Source organism: Asterias rubens, chromosome 12 (assembly GCF_902459465.1).
Source record: "Asterias rubens chromosome 12, eAstRub1.3, whole genome shotgun sequence".
In the NCBI taxonomy this organism is placed as follows: domain Eukaryota; kingdom Metazoa; phylum Echinodermata; class Asteroidea; order Forcipulatida; family Asteriidae; genus Asterias; species Asterias rubens.
This window is the reverse complement of record NC_047073.1, coordinates 7966095-7986334: the sequence shown is the minus strand read 5'-3', so window position 1 is coordinate 7986334 and position 20240 is coordinate 7966095. Positions and strand designations below refer to the sequence as shown.

Below are 20240 nucleotides of genomic sequence, written 5' to 3'. Positions count from 1 at the left end.
GTGTTTTGTTTTTGTTTTGTTTTTGGTTTTACTGCGCCTTGAACACCCAGCAGGGTGGATATGTGCGTATTACAAGTCTTAATATTATTATTATTTATTATCCGCGCCCCTTGCGGATATCGCGGTTACGGTATAGCAAAAATATTCGCCATTAACAGGATATTTGAATTATTCGCCCAGGCCTATACTAGACCATACTTATTTGTTGATTGTCCTAAACTAATTTTTACAAGTTCCCTTTAACCATTACCTGCAATGTCACCAAGACTATCTTAATCAGCTGTACTCCAAGCTTCCAAGGTTTACGCCCTCTAGCCTTGTATTTCTCGTACGGATTCATGAAGTAGAACTTCAGCTCTCGTCGCATTTTCTCCTCAATGGCCGGTGGTGGCTCGTACTGATAATTACTTGTATGTGTACCGGATTCATATTGCGAGTTCTGTTCCAATTCGTCAGCAGTTTGTATCATGTCACAGTCGCTATCACTATGACGGTGGCCTGAACCCGTCGTACCACGTCTAGCTGCAGTATTCATTGCACTGCATGTATGTGTGGCTCCAATGCTGTATAGAAAGTGGTTAATATTATTATTATTCGAGTGCGACAACAATACCATGTTTACAATTCTTAATTTAGATGAGAAAATAAAAGCCTTACGGTTGCAAACTGTTTACCTATCAAAAAGACCAATGATATAAATTGCAAAAAATAGTCAATGGCCTGACGTTTCAACCATAACAGAGTCTTTCTCCGAGGCTAATGATGACAACTTAATCTTGATTTAATGTGTACATAAAGCAGACTTTAAAGTAGTGCAGTATCTTGCCTGCCAGGAAATGCCTTGAATTGAAATGTTCAAGAAACAGCCAAGCCGCGGCCAAGTTGGACTAAACCGGTCTGTGAAAGGGGAGTTACAAGGCAGTGCAGCAGTGCGTGTGCGCTGTCCGCTTACAATGCCCCCCCCCCCTTTCACTCATATAGGCTTGGCAGTTCGTCAACCCAATAGGCTGGTACCTGCGGTTCAGTGCTTAGTGACCAAAAAATAAAGTACTGAACATAGTATGTTTATATTGAGAAGTCAAAAAACGTGCGATGTGCAACAGGTTAAAAATAGAACCTGGGAAATTTGTGACTCTGATCTGGTAAGTTTATGTCCTTTTTGTGTTTTGAGTGTTAGTAAAGGATTCATTAGGCTTCATTAGACATTGGGATTAAGTTTGTGTTCCTAGAATTTGTGTCATGATTTTCGAAAGTAGTAAAAATGGAGCATATCTGTTGACTAGCTGTCGAAATTGTACGTGTTGGACCATGTGCCGTTTGCCGCTCAAGAGAATCTCATAAAAGCGCAAAATTAAAATATTTATATATAAAAAGAGGACAATTGTTGTCTGAATGACAACTCAAAATAGTGGAATTTAAGCTGTCAAATGATTTTTTGTTCAAAATGTTTGGTCATCGCGGTCTGTCGCAATCGCCTTTTCAAGACAGTGATACGGCGGGGATTTTCCGAACTTTTATGGGCTGGGGTCGGGTCATGCTATGTGTGCCGCTGATAGTGATTGGCCAACATGTTATGCTTGAACAACAAACAAAACACAATATTTGACTTAGTTTTGTACAATTTATTCAAGATTATAACAAACAATATAATTATTACAAAAATTTAATAAAAAAATCAATAAAACAAATTTATTTAAACATTTTTTTGTAACTAAACTCACATGCATTTGTATGCTACATAAAATTACAGTACATAAAAATCACACTTTTTGTTAATGAAAACAATGGCAAAATTTTGACCTGGCGTAACTTGGGTTTGCATGACCCGACCCCAACAAATGAGGTGTCAAATTGAATGTCTCCAAGAGACCTATCCAGCTATGTCCAGATTAATCTAATCAGATGTTGTTTATGTTGTTTAGTGAATCTCCCCAGCTAGACTCCTAGTATTTTTTTTTAGTAGAGGACTAAGATAAGAAGTGGGCCAACTCTAGCTGTCAAAAGATCGGGAGAATCGAGGGTTTAGGAAAATCGCAACACCACAAAGTGACATTGTCCATACCACCAGCCCAGTTCATTTCCTCTGTCCTCTCTCTATGATTTCCTGTTCATCGAATCGAAAGAAAACACATGCACAACAGTCAAGAGTGACCGTGTCACGTAGGAATTCGTCACGTATCTCTATCTGAAATACTCACTCGTTAAGCTCAACTTTACGCATCACACCGGTGCCATTTTCATCCCTTTCGGTGTTACCATCTCGGATGTAAATACTTCCATACATAGGTGTACATGCAGGTACACGAACTTATCAATATCATTAATTGACGAGATAATTATCTTAATCAGGTGACTCTGTGTTGATAACGTGACTGCTGACCAACTCCTCCGATCATCTTTTTTTTTTTACACCACCAAATTTGTTTGAAGGGCGCCCTCTTTTGGGGTCCTACTAAAAGCCGACAACACGTGCCGCACAACACGGTAGACTTGATCCAAGCATGATCCAAGTCCCAACGCCGTGCAACTGCCAGAAAATACGAAGGCCCATTAGTGCCAACAAAAAATAAAATTCAAATCCGTTATAACGGATTTGCAATCCAGTATTACGGATTAGTAATTCGTTATTACGGATTAGTAATCCGTTATTACGGATTAGTAATTCGTTATTACGGATTAGTAATCCGTTATTACGGATTAGTAATCCGTTATTACGGATTAGTAATCCGTTATTACGGATTCCCTCGAGGATCCCCCGAGGGCGCTATGTGCTGGTTACTCAGCCTAGAGTGCAGTGGTTTGATTGACGAGAGCTTCGACTGGCGTCCGCCATTTTGTGGAGTCAAAGATTTGACACCACCAAAAAATTACGAACAGTTTTACTTCACGTAGTATAAAGAAAATCACACAAATGGCATTGTGTGCGGTCATTACATTATACTTTAAAAACATCTTTCCAACCATTTAAATAATTACTTCATAATTACTTCATAATTCAATAATTACTTCAGTTTTTCTGTTAAGCAAATAACGAGCGTTTTCGCAAATTTGAAGGGTATGGATACATGTAGATATATGACAAAAAATGCTTCACGGTGGAGACTCGACTTGATGTATTTCATTAAAACTACTCAGATATAATCAATGTCAATTTTGCCAACCAAGTGATGTTAGTTTGATTTTTATCCTTTTAATATTTCACTCTGAGGACTTAGAAAGTCTTGGGTCACCCAGAATTAATGGAACTACAACTGTCTTCTAATCATTGTTCTTATGACAGTTATATAAACAAAGACTTTCTCTGAAGCATCTTCCTTACACTTAACTCCGTCGGGATCTAAGATTCCTAAAAAGACGGCGGACAGTTCCCTGTCCAAATTGCGAATCCGTAATAACGGATTATGAATCCGTAATAACGGATTGCTAATCCGTAATAACGGATTATGAATCCGTAATAACAGATTATGAATCCGTAATAACGGATTACTAATCCGTAATAACGGATTACTAATCCGTAATAACGGATTACTAATCCGTAATAACGGATTGCTAATCCGTAAAAACGGATTTGAAATTTATTTTTTACTGGCGCTGATGGGCTTCCGTAAGAAAACTATTGTTTTGTGATTCTTTTTTTAGTCGTCCCCCAACCTGTTACATTCTCGGGACCACATTTTGACGACGAGCGCACTGTACGGCTTGTTTGTTAGAGGGTGCGATATGCTTATCAGGGACCTCTCACACAAGAATCACTGAATGGCCAAATTGACCAGGGGCCAATTTCATAGAGCTGCAGCACGAAAATAGCTCGCTTAAATTTCATGCCATATACATTGCTTGTGACTGTACGTATTTAGCTGTTGTTTACTTAGCATAACTATTGAGTGGAGTCTTGGCCGGTAATCTGATTTTACTACGCAAGGATTTGTTCGCTTAAGCAGCTCTATGAAATTGGGCCCATAGAGCTGCTAAGCACAAACATTTGCTTAGCATGATATTTCTTCCTTGATAAAAACGGGTTTACCAACCAAATTTCCATGTGATTTTCAGGATAAGCAAACAAAAGCTGAATACCAGTAACAACACTATGCAACAAATGGACATTTGGCTGGTAATCCTGTTTTTATCGAGGAAAAAATGTCATGCTTAAGCAAATTTTTGTGCTTAGCAGCTCTATGAAATTGGGCCCAATTTCATAGAGCTGCTAAGCACAAAAATTTGCTTAGCGTGATTTTATTGTTGTTGATGAAAACAGGATTACCAAAAAACATTCACACTGATTGAATACCAGTACTAAAGCAATTGCAACAAATGGAAACTTGTTTGATAGGCCTCTAATCCTGTTGTTATTAAGTGGGTGCGATATGCTTAGGGACCTCTCACACAAGAATCACTATAAAGCGGGTTGTTTTTATTACGAAGTTTTATCATCAACAGCTCTTCTATGGGTTTTTTTTACCAGGTAGGCCTACGTTTCAGGAGTAATTGATTTTTGAGTAAAAGAAAACACTGCAATTTTGCTGTTTTATAACCAAACCCAATTCAAAATCAAGTTTTTTTTACTGAAACAAGTAAACAAGGAACTCATATCTTCTAACGAATAAAATACAGATATGAGTTGGATTAACAAAAAGACCCCCCCCCCCTCCACACTCACCAAGGTTACGCCACTAAGGTTACACGTGTTTCTCAGACAGCCATATGATAATACTAACCAGGGAGTGTTGAGATTGTCCTTTTAAAGACAGTGGACACTATTGGTAATTGTCAAAGACCAGTCTTCTCACTTGGTGTATCTCAACATATGCATAAAATAACAAACCTGTTTAAACTTGAGCTCAATTGGTCGTCGCGAAATCGCGTAATTGCGAGATAAAATATGGAAAGAAATAACACCCTGGTCGCACGAAGTTGTGTTCTTTCAGATGCTTGATTTCGTCACTTCAATTTGTAAAGTTGAGGTCTCAAAATCAAATTCGTGGAAAATTACTTCTTTCTCGAAAACTACGTCACTTCAGAGGGTTTCTCACAATGTTTTGTACTATCAACCTCTCCCCATTACTTGTTACCTAGTGAGGTTTTATAAATGCTAATAATTATTTTGAGTATACCGTTGAACCCCATTGGTCTAGCCAACCATTCAAAACCCAATGGTATACCATGCAGTACAATGGTATACCATTCAGTACCATTGGTGACAATTGAAAACCATTGGTCTATAGCCAATGGTATACCATTCAGTACACCATTGTCAGATCCAGTGGTACATTGTACACCATTCAGCCTATATAGTACCATTGGTGATATCAATTGTATAACCATTGGTCTAGCCATTGGTATAACCATTGAACACCATAGGTGATACTTTTGGTATACTGTATCGTTGACCGGGGTTGCAATGCACACAGTTTAATGACACAAGAAGGTACAATTTACTGGCTTTTCTGTCCTCGTTTCGGAGCTTTATTTACACTTAATAAGTCACTGAAATTACCCAAGAGAGAAGGCCTAAGCCAGAGAGCGCCCTCTCCGGCGAGCAGAGTTACCGATCGGCCTGCCGGGGTCGCCAGTGGTGCTCCTACGGGGAGTTGTTCAAGCTGGCGCCCCCTACCGGTCGATCGGCACCGCCGCTACAATACCATTGATCACCATTGGTCTTACCAATGGTATACATTGAACACCGTTGTCACAGCCATAGTCTTGTGTACTTAGCAATTCTTGCTTGAAAAGGTGTACAAGGCTATATATAGCCTTGTGTATTTAGCAATTTTTGCCTGAAAAGGTCTATAGGGCTATATATAGCCTTGTGTACTTACATGTAGCAATTTTTGCTTGAAAAAGTATACAAGACTATATAGCCTTGTGTACTGAGCAATTTTTGCTTGTGAAGGTGTACAAGGCTATAGCCTTAAAAAAGTGTACAAGGATACAGCCTTGTGTACTTATGGTAAGCAGAGCCATGTATTGGGCCCTGCCCATGATAGGCTCAACAAAAACCTTTCTGTGCTATAAACAACAAAAATTGTTGTTATCAATTTGGTAATGACTCTGTAAATTAATGGCTTACAATAAAAACTTACTTGGTAAGAAGTAAACCAGCGTTGGATAGTATGATGAATATTGAGACACTTTTAACAGTTATGGAAAAAGATAACACTTTTGACCTAAAAATCGTGAATCTGAAAAGCGTTACTGACAGTACTGTTTCTCAGATTGTGTATTCCAACTGCAGATTACTCTTCTTGCATGGACATAACTGCTACAGATTTTCAGCAGTATCTCCCAAAACGCTACCACCTTTTAAAGTCATTGGACACTTTCGGAACAGAAAAAAAAAAGGTTCACAGATTTACAAATAACTTACAGGATTTACAAAAGGTAATAGTGAAAGACTTCTCTTGAAATATTATTCCATGAAATGCTTTACTTTTTGAGAAAACGTTAAAACAATTATCAATTCTCGATATCGAGAATTAGGATTTATTTTAAACACATGTCATGACACGGCGAAACGTGCGGAAACAAGGGTGGGTTTTCCCGTTATTTTCTCCCGACTCCGATGACCGAGTGAGCCTAAACTAAAAAGTTGTGATACACGAAGTGTGGGCCTTTGGACAATACTGTTTACCGAAAGTTTCCAATGGCTTTAAAATTAAATTTTCACAGGTTAGTTCCAGGGTGTGTATCTACATTAAAATAGGATTGAAAGAAACAGTGGGTTCCAATTACCAAAGGTACATGTACATTCCCTTAAATACATGTACATCCATTTATCTGTCCACCACAGCAATAGTACCCTTTATATACCGCACAGATCCTTGTCATTTGTTTGGTGGAACTTGCGTTACATGTGTTACATGCATTAAATGTTGTCTTTCATTATTCCATGTACGTGTATGTACTAGTGGCGATGCTCCAAAAGTAAATATAGGAATGTTTTATGGATAATTATAGGCGTTTCGCAGCATTGTTTCAAAAATGATCATTTCCAACCTGCTTACCAAACAAAGCAAGGTCAAGACAATGTTGGTGACATCAACGTTAGAAGGTATTTTTAAAAGTACTTTTTAGGTATGTGGTTGATAATTTTTGTAGATTTATTTAATGTTTATTTTGAAAAAAACTCAGGATGAAATGACAAGGATCTATGTGTGAGTAAAATAAAGAAAAAAATTACATTTTTTCATTCGGGTATGGTCGCAGAATATAATCACTCTGTGAAATTTGCATTTTCAATTTCAATGGAATAGTGAAGACTGCACTTTGTAACTATTTTCTGTGACAGTTCACTCACAAGCATTCATTATTAATAGATTCAATACATTCAATAGCCAAAGATTGATCGCCCGGTTCATACTCTTTGCAGATGCCAATGCAATACAAATTTAGACATCACAAATTCGCATCCTGTGCTCAACTCCTTCAAAATATTCGCTGCAAAAACACCCATATGACGTAAACATTTTGTATTGCATTCGCAGGAAGTATGAACCGGGCTATATATGCATTTGCCTGTAGTCTCTTTAAAATTGGGCACTGACCATTCTTGGATTGATGAACATAAATAATTTACACATATATAGAATAACTCTTTTGTCTTAAATAACTCTTAAACCTTATTTATCCTCCACCTTCAAGCCAGAGCAATTCATAAAAATACAGATTTCCTGGCTTAACTTCTCCCCTAAAAAAGCAAACAGGTGGATTTTTCAATGAACTCACATCAAAAATCCTCTCCAATTTCAAGCCCCAGCATTTCTTAAAAATACAAAACCTCATGGCTTCACTTCTGCCCAAAAAAAGAAAAGAGGTAGACTTTCCAAATGGAATCACGTCACATCCCAAATCACTCTTGCTGTTCTCATATGAACCTGACGGCCTCTTCTTGTCTCATACATTGGATTCTTAAGACGAGAAGGATCTCCGAAGAAGATGGGAGGATCATCGGACGGCGTCAGGAGTAGAGGCTCTGTAACAAAACAGGGACAACATCCAACAAGATATAAAGAAGAACATATCACTCTGTATATTTTTATTACCAAAGTGCTGCTGTGATCACACTTAAAACTTTCAACACTTTTTTCAAATGAAGCCACAAGTTTATGAAGTTTTGATGCAGGTTATTTTTTTAATTTTTTTTTTTTTTTTTTTTTATGCAAGTCGCCAGACACACAAGGCCTGAAGGCCACGTCAAGGTGTGGGCTACAATTATTTTATTCCAGAGGCCATTGCCACCTACTCCTAGGGCTGAAACAGGGTTACCCCTTTTACTGTCCATACGAATGTACATGTAGGCTTGGGTATCATCAATCCGAAGCCTGGCTGGTAGAGCAGAAAGCACTACCTCCACAATTTTACATAGCAAGTGTCTTGACCGGGACTCGAACCCACACTCTGCTGATCAAACACCAGAGATTGAATCCGGTGCTCTTAACCGCCCCGCCATGACACGCCACAAAGTTTTTCAAGCTATGGTGGCATTGATTTAATAATGCAAAATTAACAAGTTGCAATGTTAACTTAACAATGTTGAGTCCATGAACTAATGCTAGTAATTTAAAGGGAAGGTAAACATTTGGTAGTCACTCTTAAATTACCAGCAATATCAACTTTTGATAAGAAGCCCAAAGCAGGTTTTCGATAGTGTAAAAATTTTGAGAAACATTTCACTTCGAAGTAATGTGGTTAAACAGTTTTTACGCCCTAAAGTTTGAATAAGAGAGGTCAGTAACTTCAAAGTACTACAGTGGAAAAAGATATCACTTTTGAACTCCAAAAATCTGAATCTGAGAAGCGAATTACTGACAGTACTGTTTCTCAGATTGCGTATTCCAATTGCAGATTATTCTTCCTGCGTGGACATTTAACCGCTCCAGATTTTAGGCAATATCACAAAAACACTACCACCTTTTGAAATAAAAGTTTGTTATGCCCCAAAGTTTGAATAAGACTTGTGTGAGTAACATTTCTCAGATTGTGTTTTCCTATTTTTGGCAATCTCTCAAAAATGCGACCACCTTTTGAGATGAAATTTACACGTGATGTGGATGGATTCAACGCTCATTATGTGAATACAGCGACAATTTGTTGCTGTTTTCAAGACAAGTAGACATGCATTGTATTCAACTGAAAATGTGACATTGATAAGTTTTCCTTTAAGTCATCATTTGTTTACAAAAACCAATCTATGACCCTACCTTTCAAGACTCGTCTGAACTAAAACTTTGTATTAGCCATAAAATAACTTGGGTTAAAGTTGCATTGTCAGATTTTTTGCCGATTTGGAGTCAAAAATCAATTTTGAATGGTGAACGAATTTAGAAAGGATATATATTTATGTAACGAAAAATATAAAAAGTGAAGATTTGTGACGTCAGGAACTATAGTTATAACACTTTTAAATTCTACATTCCGAGGACTTCATTCTGATTGTCTGACTGCTGGCAAATCTTTTTTGGGGTTGAACAAAGAATTGACTAGAGTGGGATTCGAACCAACGACCTCCTCAGAAGGATAAGCAAGTTAATGAAAATTCATGATGAATACTCATTTTCCACAAGACACACAGCGATCGCGATGTACACCATAGAATAATAAGAACTAGAGGGCGCACTGGCCTATATAGGCACTCCGGCATGCGCGCAGGCGGCCATTTTCTTAGTTGACAAAACTGGCATTTTGTAAGTTGAACAAAACAGCATCGCGTAGCGTTCAATAAACACAAACTCCAATGTGTGTTTCATATTCAACTAGTGTACATAACGACGCGAGCTTGTCACATGTACATATGTACATGTATTATAGTACCTACACTGCAACAATGCATTTTTCAGCAGTGACGTGAATTATTGTCGGGATCCCGACAATAATTCATTTTAGTTTTTAATTACCTATCACTAATCATTGGCTATTTTTTCGTGCAATACATCAAATGAAAGCTAAGAACTTTTTATAATCTTTTAAAATAGCTATTTGAAATTTAAATCAAAATTTGCGGGTAAATCGGCCAAAAATCTGACAATGCTCCTTTAATTTGATCATGAAACAAGTATATTAAATTGAAGTGTTAGCAATTTGACATGAACAAAAATCACAGCAACCCTTAATTGATCAAATTAGTTAGAGAGTGGCTCTAAGGTCAAACTTAGTTCTCAATAGATATCTTATAAATGTGGTTAAAATTTCAGCTTAAACTCTTTCAGAGCAAAATTTTAAACTTGAAATCATAGCAAATCAGAACCAAAAGGGTCTGTTCGATCCAAAGATGACTTTTTGGAGCAGTCAAAAGATCAAATTCAGTCTGCTTGAATATCATCAAACTCAGGAATGCACCAAAAGAATTTCTCGTACCAACGTACTCCAAGGTGAAAATGCGTACATGGTACGCAAAATGCGTACAGGTTGGCAGGTCTGCAAATGTAAAGCCCATATTATTTGAAATTTAATGACACTGCATGTTTTTCATGTTGGCAAAATTCACACTGGACAGGTATCAAACCAAATTGCATTTTACACTGTTTAAACAGGAGGTTAAAGACTTGTAATTTTTTGCTCAAATCCATATCAGGACTGTATCTATGTACTGGAAAATTATTGCATTTTTGAATTCGACCAAGGAGCCCCTCTCTCAACATCTGGGCCCAAGTTCATAGAGCTGCTTAGAATAAGCTACCAGCCAAACCACCATGTCTTATGAACAATGTATGACTGGTTTCTTGCTCATTTCTGCTTAGTAGATAGTTGTTAAGCAATAATTTCTGCTTAAGTAGCTCTAAGAAATTGGGCCCTGGAAGCATTGCTATATCACTCCAAAGCATGCATGCAGTTAGATTAACAGCAAATTTGCAAATTCCTCAAAATTGGAGCCTGCTCAAACATGTGTCAAATCAAACAAGGGAGAACAGCTAACTTCAGCACAGCACCCAATGCTAACTTCAGCACAGCACCCAATGCTAACTTCAGCACAGCACCCAATGCTAACTTCAGCACAGCACCCAATGCTAACTTCAGCACAGCACCCAATGCTAACTTCAGCACAGCACCCAATGCTAACTTCAGCACAGCACCCAATGCTAACTTCAGCACAGCACCCAATGCTAACTTCAGCACAGCACCCAATGCTAACTTCAGCACAGCACCCAATGCATTTTTTACCATTAGCTGCTTTAGGGCTTTAGCATTTAGAGTCCAGCATCACTTTATTTGCATGCCAAGCGGTGATGGTGGCCTTTGGCGGCCACCGTAGGGTGGGGTCATTGATCTAGTGAAGTTATGCTGACGAGCTTGGTCCAGGTAGTCTGGTGCCTGGTCCACGAGGGAGAAGTTATAATCCGAGGAGGCTGGGGATGGAGTAGGCTTGTGGGAAGCTACAAAAAGGATGGGAATGTTAGTTCCTGAGATTGGTGATTTTACGGCAGTCATGTACTACATGTATGCATAGCTTGATGAATTATGTCAAGCTTTGGGTCATCAGGTAGTCTGGCGTGCCTGGTCCACGAGGGAGAAGTTATAATTCAAGGAGGCTGGGGACGGGGGAGGCTTGTGGGAAGCTATACAAAGGATGGGAATGCTAGTTCCTGAGATGGGTTATGGTCAAACTCATGATTAATACATGACAATCATGAATTATGCATAGCTTCATGAATATTTAGCAAACCTTGAGGTCATAAGGTCATTTAATTTTCCACCCGTGCTTGTTATAAAAAGGACATTTGTTGCATGATCTTACTCTGTGTAAATGAGGAACATTTCCTAAAGATCCTGGAAAGGGATAAAAGACATGAAGCAAAACCAATAATGACTGCATTTGAAACAATTAAAGGACCAGTGCCACAGAGCTGTTAAGTTCAAACCAACATTGCTTAGCATTGTTGTCTTTCATACTTCAAGTCAGATCCATACCACAGCTGGAATTCGGTTTAAAAAACACTAAGCCAAGTTTGTTTACTTTTTTTCTGATAGATAATGGTTTTGTATCCCTCGCCAATGTGTATTAAGAATGATATACTCAATAGGTCCCTACTTGAAAGTGCTATTCAAACATTATGTATCTTTATTGTTTTATGATCATATTTTATTGATCTTAATTTTGAACCTTTTCATTATTTTGTTTTTGTGGTTAAAATTTTCTTGTTTTAAAGCGCCTGGGAGCATTTTTAATGGATTTGGCGCTATATAAATGTTTTTTATTATTATTATTATTATTATCATGCAGATGAATATGGCAGTTAGAAGTCTGTTTAAATAAACGCTAAGCACATGCTTCTTACTTAGCACCAGCTCATAGATACTTGATCCTGATGGTCATTGAATGATGAACAGTGAGCAAACTGGAGGTACAGTATTTAAAACATTTAAAACGATATCACCTTTTCATTATGTCTGATATTTTCACAAGTCTGAAAGTTTAAGACAGAAGACATAGAGTATAATGCAATCTGTTTAATTGACTCAAACACATTTTGTCCATTTTAAGTCCACTTTTTCACAAAGTGGTCAACAAACTGTGGTGTCATCAGTACTATAAAGTCTATTAACCAAGCAATCAATCAAAACAATTTACATAGCTCAGGTATCCATAAAAAATACATGTTCAAATAAGCTTTGACAAAGAAATGCAGTGCCACAATCAGCGAGGTTTTCAAACTTGTTCATCAGAACATTGAAAGACTGGTTATTTTCAGGGAATATTCTGCAAAATAAGGGAGAGTTAACAGCTAAGCTGCCAAGATATTAATGCACTGCGATCACATGGATTTATGTTTTTTGAATATAGGGAAGATTTTTTTAAAGTCACTTGCCAAGTTCCATCTAAATTGTACAATAACATTTTAATTAGATTTGTTTTATATTGTAAGTTAAAAACATTCAATGTTAACCAAAATAATTATACCTTGAATAAAACAAAAATACAGTATTGTACTGATGATGTGAATGTTAGTAAGTTATATTTACCTGTATACATTCCAGAGGAATCCCTTGACATCCCAGCTGACTTGATATTTCTTCGGTTACCTGTTTTTTGCAAACTCCTTCAAAGTGTAAAAAAAAAAAAAAAAATTAAAAAAAAATAAATAAAAAACAGGATCGTTATTTGGCTTCTCAGAGAAAAGGTAAAAACAATTTGACTGAGCAAAAGTGCATAGCCTTTATGTGTGTGCTTTGAGATGCATAAGACGGCTTCAGCCCTGAAGTCTTTCTCAGATTCAAATATGCTAGTGAGAAATTACCTCTGTCTCAGAAACTACGGAACTTCAGAGGGAGGCGTTTCTCACAATGTTTTTTACCATCAACAGCTCTCTGTTGCTCCATATTTTTCTGCTAAATATTTTGTGTAATTACCAAACGTTTCTAGTGCTTTTACAGACACTGGACACCTTTGGTTATTGTCAAAGACCAGTCTTTTCACTTGGTGTATCCCAACATATGCACAAAACAACAAACCTGTGAAAATTTGAACTCAACTGATCGTTGAAGTTGCAAGATAATAAAGGAATAAAAAACACCCTTGTCACACGAAGTCGCATGCTTTCAGATGCCTAATTTCGGACCTCCAAATCTAATTCTAAGGTCTCAAAATCAAATTAAAATATTTTAGTTGAAAATTACTTCTTGCTGGAAAACTACATTCCTCCAGAGGGAGCCAGTTCTCTCAATGTTTTACTATCAACAGCTCTCCATTGCCCGTTACCAAGTAAGTTTTTATGTTAAAAATTATTATGAGTAACTACAAAACATGTCCAGTGCCTGAGACTGTATGGAAGTGTTGTGGAAGTGTCGTGGCCGAGCGGTTAAGAGCACCGAATTCAAACTCTGGTGTTGATCATCATCTTGACCTCCTTACCTTGTTCTGTTAGGTCCGACGGATTGTGGACGCCGGCCACTGACTCCTTCCATCCATCCCGGAGTATGATGAATTTTCATCCGATTGGTCAGTTTCTCTATATGATGAACATTCATACCGCCAGCTAGCCAATTATTGGCCGTCTGGACCAAGACAGGACTTCCAGATGGCTCATGATAGCGCCCTCGTGTTGGTGTTGAAGATCGTGATGCTGAGGTAACAAGTTTACAATGAAATGCTGATTTACTCCTACAATAATACTTTATATCATTTTCATAAACTTGGGTGCGATCCCTGGCCTCATGGCAACGGTTATATGGCTTCTGACTGGCAACTCTAGAATAAAGATATTGACTTATAGGGAGACTGCCAATATAGGGGTTGATAGCTCAGTTTGTAGAGCACCGCTATGTTGATCAGGAGGCCATTGGATTACAACCCGCTCCAGTAAATTTCTTCACTCAGACCAAAACTATATTAAAGTTCAGTCTGTCCTGAGCGAATATTGCTCATCAGGCCTGTGTTTATATCCGGTTTCCTTGGCATTAAACGACTGAGATTATTTATAGTTCCCCGGACAGGATGCCGGTCCATCACAGGTTACTCCCAGCTCACGCCAGTACCAATTTGTACCCCTTGGTGGAGAGAAGCAATTAGGATAAAGTACCTTGCTCAATCAAGGACACAAGTGTCACAACTGACAAGGCCGGGATTCAAACCCACATTCTGTAAATTACAGTACTTGAGTCCACCACATAGAGCTATATAATTATAGCTCTATGGTCCACCACCAAAGACCGCTCGGCCACAGCACCCCACACTACATTGTTCTATTTATTGTTCAGCGCTTTGATCTGTGTTAAAGGCGCTATATAAATACCTATATTATTATTATTATTATTATAATTATTTTTATTATTATTGTCAAGATATACCTTTCGTTTTTGGCATTACATGAATCACTGTAAATGAAGATGTATGTAATATAATTTACTTGTAGAAGCTTCAGCTTCACTAATCATAAATTTTTTAAGAAAAAAGAAAAAGAAAATCACAGAGTGATGTTTTTAGGAGAGTCGCGAAAATACTAGTACGTTGTACATGTACATGCTAAAAACAATTCATTTCATAAAACAAAATTATTTTCATGACATTGTTTCTCTCATTTCTCAAAAACTACAGCACCTCAGTAAAGCCCGGTTCATACTTCCTGCGAATGCGAATGCGAAGTGAATTTGACGTGAATTTGACGTCACACCCTCCTTTCGCAGCGATTATTCGCAAGGGAGTAGAGCAGAGTTCAACTGCTGCGAATTGTTCGTTGCGAATTTGTGGCGTCAAGATTTGCTTCGCATTCGCAGGGAGTATGAACCGGGCTTAAGTAATATTTGAAAGGAAGCTTGAACGGCGAGTTAATGTATCATTCTAGATCTGTTATTGCATTTTTATTATTGTTGTTGTTTAGTGTTCTTTTTCCGTATGTGCTTTTTTATCTATCTGTGGTTCACTTTTTAACTCTGTATTTAGGCCCACTATTTTTCTGGGGTAAGGTTTAACCCATTTTTAACATTGTTACTGGTGACTGTGTTTTTATGTGAGCAATAAGGCCAAAGGAATTTCCCTTGCAGGGACATTAAAGTTGTATTGTATTGTATTGTATTGTATTCTACTATCATTATCTTCAAGCGTTGTAAGTTTAATGTATATCTGTGGACATTGTGTTTTGTGCCGTACAAAAAGTACTGAATCCTTTAAGCACGAAAAGTAGCAAAGTATAACAACATTGTGCATTTCAGAACAAGGTTACCAGCCGCAATCCTTTAAGAGCTGAAGACTAAACTTACATCCTCCGAGGCTTCTTGAGGACTGTGGCCTCTTAGATGTCCGCTTCCACTCCTCAGTACGATCCATTTGATAATCAGAGAACATCTCGCTATCTGGTCTTAGATCAACCTCTATGGTACGAGACCGAGTGCTTGTAACTGAGGTATTGCTTGCCGTCGACCTGTAGTCAATAAAACACTCGTCTTAATATCTTATTGAATACAAATTTAGAAAACACAATTAGCTATTGCAAACTGTTTACCAACCAGAAGAACCTGTGGTACGAATGCTAAATTAATGGCCGGACATTTCAACCCTAGCAGAGTCTTTCTTGACAGACTCTGCTAGAGTTGAAAGGTTCTTTCTTACTTTGCCGATGTTGCTCTTGATGGCCCGCTTGCTGTCTTCGGTCTTGCTGGGAGCTGCCTGCTGAAGGAAAACAACAAGAAATCATTACTTGTTTGACAGAAAAATGTGTATCATAATTTTGATTTATTTTCTTCAAATTTAAACAATTTGTTCAATGAATGACCTTTTGATCATTACGAATATGTTTCTAACCTTTCGTCTGGTTGCTCACAAACTATTTTCTCAGTAGAAGATTGACGACTAATCCTCCTTGTACCGGGTGGAGTTTGAGTGTTAGCATCAGTGATCTCATCCAGTAAACGATCATCGACTGCCCTCTCGGTCAAACCCCTGCAACAGATAGTAAATAGATTCATAATTGACATGTTGAATCGGGGTGTTGTTTGGGGTGGTCGGGCTGGCGAAGTATTGTCTTTCCTCGCCTTCCACCTCTAGGACCCTGGTTTCAAATCCCAACGGGAGGCACTATGTGGATTGAGTTTTCAGTCCCTAACTGATTGCGTGGGTTCCCTGGAGTAATTCTCTGGGGCTTTCGATCCTCCCACATCTAAAACTGAAACTTCCTTCCTTGTCTTTTCTCCATTTGGGTTATTTCTAGTACAGTGATTAAGTTTGCTTTTCTGAGAGTCCCTGACTTCTCAACCATATACTCGGCATTCTTCACTTACATTAAAGGCACTGGACACTATTGGTAATTACTCAAATAATTGTTAGCATAAAACCTTACTTGGTAACAAGCAATGGAGAGCTGTTGATAGTATAAAACACTGGAGAAACATCTCCCTCTGAAGTAATGTAGTTTTCGAGAAAGAAGTAACTTTCCACTAAAATATTTGAATTTGATTTTGAGACCTCAGAATTAGATTTTGAGGTCCCGAAATCAAGCATCTGAAAGCACACAACTTCGTGTGACAAGGGTGTTTTTTTTCCATTATTACTCACAACTTCGATGACCAATCGAGTTCAAATTTTCACAGGTTTGTTATTTCGTGCATATGTTGACATATACCAAGTGAGAAGACTGGACTTTGACAATTACCAAAGGTGTCCAGTGTCTTTAAGCAAAGAATTGTGATTGTAAGCAGAAATTGGGCCCTGAGCTCTTACCTCAAGGAGCGCGCCGACGCTGGCCTCTCTTCTCTTGCTTCGTTCTCTTCCTCATAATCGCCACTCTCCTCCAATCTCCTTTCCTCCTCAGCATCTTCTTCCAATCTCCCTTCATCATCTCCATCTCTTGGGCTCATGAAATCATTGTTCAATCTCACAACTTCCATCGCACACTTGACGCAATCGTAAAGCACAGCCTCATCTGAACTCTTGGTGAGTTCCGTTATCTCATTTGTCTCTTCCTGTCGTGGCGATCGTTTTGTAGTCGGAGGAGATCGATTCGTAGTTGGAGGAGATCGATTTGTAGTTGGAGGCGACGCAGACTCGTTACTGTCGAGGATGTGGATTTGAGGAGAGATTCTAAGACTCTCTCTGAGGAGGACCGAGACAGAACGTGGCAAATCATCTATCTGCAATCAGAGAGAGAAAATACTTCAACGATTAGTTTCGGTAGGACTTGAAATTTGCATGGCGGGAGTATAATTAGGTGAGTTTTGCAGTCTGATGACAATCAGTGTGTACTGATTAAATCGTTGAGTTGTCAACAATCCGGTTCTTTTCAGAACCAACACCAAAAAGAGATATTTAAAAAGAGATATTCACGTAGTGCTACTACAAACCGCTCCTGATTAGTTTATGACAAAATTTCAATACAATACAAACAAGGTGGTGTGATGTCTAGTGGTTTATACTGCAGGACTTGCAATCAGAAGGTTGTGGGTTCGAATCCTAATACCAAGCTAAACTGTCAATTTCATTAAGAGTAGAGCAAGTTTTTTTCATCAAAATACTGAACCACAACTTCTTGATTTGAACAATTCCTAATCATAAATGTTTTAAACCAACGTTTGCTAGCTTGGTGTTCATAGCCCCTTGTGGGAGTTTGCAGAGTTCCTTTAGATTGAAAAAGCTATTAGCCTTTACCTCTCCTGCTGGTGATGGGGGTAAGTGCGGGTCCTCCCTTGGGCTGTAAGGGGGCGTGTTACCCGTGGTTGGGCTGGTGGGTGGATTGGACGGGAGCTTCTCCTCAATATTCTGTATTGTTATCCTGTGAAGTAAATAACAACAAAACTGAAGTAAATAACAACAATTATTTAAATAAAACAACTATAGTTATTTCACTGGAAACTCCTAACCTGCAAGATATTCCAGTTTGCACAAAACATTTCACTTCACATTTCAAAGCAACACAATCCACACAGTTTGAATAATTAAACAAATCTCCTTATGACAGTCAAGGAGCTAGGAAGGGTCAGCTTAAGTGCAGAATGAAATTTGTTCACATCAACTTGGACTTCAGAAATTATATTAAAAAAAAATCATTTAAAGACAAATACCAAACTTGGTTTACAGGTATGATAGTCGGTTCTTGAAAGAAAACAGACAATTTTACTTTAGAACAAGGGTTGACCTACATGTACATGTGCATTTATATTTGCTGCAGGGTTTAATAGACCCTTCATGCTATTTAACAGCAGTTTTTCCAAGGCAAACAAATCGGAAATCATATTTAAGCAGAAAAATGATCATGTTTGTTATATGATTTTGAGTACCTACCTATCACCCGTGGTTCCGACTGGCTTCCAGTACTGGTATTGACCATCCCATCTCACTTGATTCATGTCAATGTAACAGTAGTTCTTATCAACATCACTGGTACTCTTCACTACTGAGCCATTGGGGGCTAAAGAACAAACACAGAATCTGACATTTCAAACTTTGGATATAGACCAATCCGACGTGCACCGGGCGCGGCGCAAGTGTTGAGCGCCGCGCCATTTGCTGCCGTGTCTTCAATGCCTAGATTTTGCGCAAAGACACCGCAGTTGTAAAAATTCAATAGAGGGCACTACCAACTTTGTTTCATCGGATTGGTCCATAGTGTGGATAATAAGAAGTACCTTGTATAAGTAAAACTTTGCCGGTACAGCTATCAGATAAATCTATTTAGGAAGGAGTTTTTTTTTAATGCTCTTTTGAACGTGGAATTTGCACAATATATGTAAAAAAAACATGTTTTTCTTATTTAGTTATGTTAGCTTCCTTAGGGATTTTAGTCAATCCATCATCCAATCAATTTGATCTATCGATTGACCAATCAACTGACCAACCAACTGACTGACAAATGACCAACCAACCAACGAACTGACCAACCGACCAACCATATAATTGATCAATCCTCCTTCAACTTGGGCCCTAAAGGATAAGATTTCAAATTTCACAATTCCAAAATAAAGCAAACACCCACTGACATTTTTAAGTTTATAGCTACATGTACAGCTACAGTGTAAGCCAACGACTGTTGCCAAAGACTGTTGCCAAAAGGTGTTGCCAAAGGGTGATGCTTAAGGCCGGTTCATACTCGCTGCGTATTCACTGCGTACGCAGCGCGCGGACTCTTTTTTTAAAGTCCGCAGTGCGTTAAAGGAAGCGCAGTGCGTAATCGTTTTTCGCAAATGCGTATGAATTTTTCGAAATGAAAATTAGGTCGTACACACTAATCGGATGCGTAGTCGGATGAATTGAAATATTTGAACATTTTGTCGGACGCGTAGACGCAATTTCAGTCAATAATGGCAACAACCTGACACGAAAAGATAAAAACTGTGCTTCTTTTTCCAAATCTGTGTAACACAAACTTAAAAAGAATACCGAGATGTAAAAAGGAAGTTTGGAAAATTTGCGATAAAGATTTGGACGGAAGGCATTTTATTTTATGAAAAATCCTCGGACGAATGTATGAACACAAGTTGACGTGTTCATTTTCGCGCGAACGCAAATTTAATGCACATCTATTTTTTGTTTTGATGAAGTATGAAGGCTAAAATTCGAATTGTCGGGTGCGTGCACGCAGTCGCAGCGAGTACAAACCGGCCTTTAGTGCCTCCTGTAGATCCCATTTATTGCCCACCACCAATGAAATGTGCATGCATGCACAGCTATCATTGGCTGCGAGTCAAGCGCAACGCGTACATTTGTGCACGTTTCCATTGTTGTTTATCAAAGATGGTGGTCAATGACGTCATGTGCAATCCACCTTTATTTCATTCAATGCAATATGATGTAGCAATCAAGCCATATAGCTGTAGCCAAAGCA

At 38.3% G+C, this 20240-nt stretch overlaps 2 protein-coding genes across 4 annotated transcripts in view; both read right to left on the bottom strand.

The window, feature by feature from the left end:
* The window catches only part of LOC117297619 (mucolipin-3-like), a 36080-nt gene extending 33692 nt beyond the window's left edge, over positions 1-2388 (bottom strand). Inside the window, exons 1-2 of the mRNA XM_033780744.1 lie at positions 2199-2388; positions 251-563 (exon numbers count right to left, since the gene is read on the bottom strand). Coding sequence (XP_033636635.1) covers positions 251-563; positions 2199-2284 — 399 coding nt within the window. The 5' untranslated portion in view covers positions 2285-2388. The remainder of the gene's footprint in view (positions 1-250; positions 564-2198) is intronic.
* Positions 2389-7716: 5328 nt separating this feature from the next.
* LOC117297650 overlaps positions 7717-20240 on the bottom strand; it is a 30522-nt gene continuing 17998 nt past the window's right edge. For 2 of the 3 annotated variants that reach the window (XM_033780793.1, XM_033780794.1), the window contains exons 15-23: positions 18701-18827; positions 18068-18191; positions 17144-17553; positions 16229-16366; positions 16037-16096; positions 15688-15848; positions 13844-14054; positions 12955-13031; positions 7717-7969 (exon numbers count right to left, since the gene is read on the bottom strand). In XM_033780793.1, the coding sequence (XP_033636684.1) occupies positions 7830-7969; positions 12955-13031; positions 13844-14054; positions 15688-15848; positions 16037-16096; positions 16229-16366; positions 17144-17553; positions 18068-18191; positions 18701-18827 (1448 nt within the window). In that variant the 3' untranslated portion in view covers positions 7717-7829. Of the gene's footprint in view, positions 7970-10909; positions 11367-12954; positions 13032-13843; positions 14055-15687; positions 15849-16036; positions 16097-16228; positions 16367-17143; positions 17554-18067; positions 18192-18700; positions 18828-20240 lie in introns of all 3 variants that reach the window. The other variant, XM_033780795.1, reaches the window with a different exon arrangement.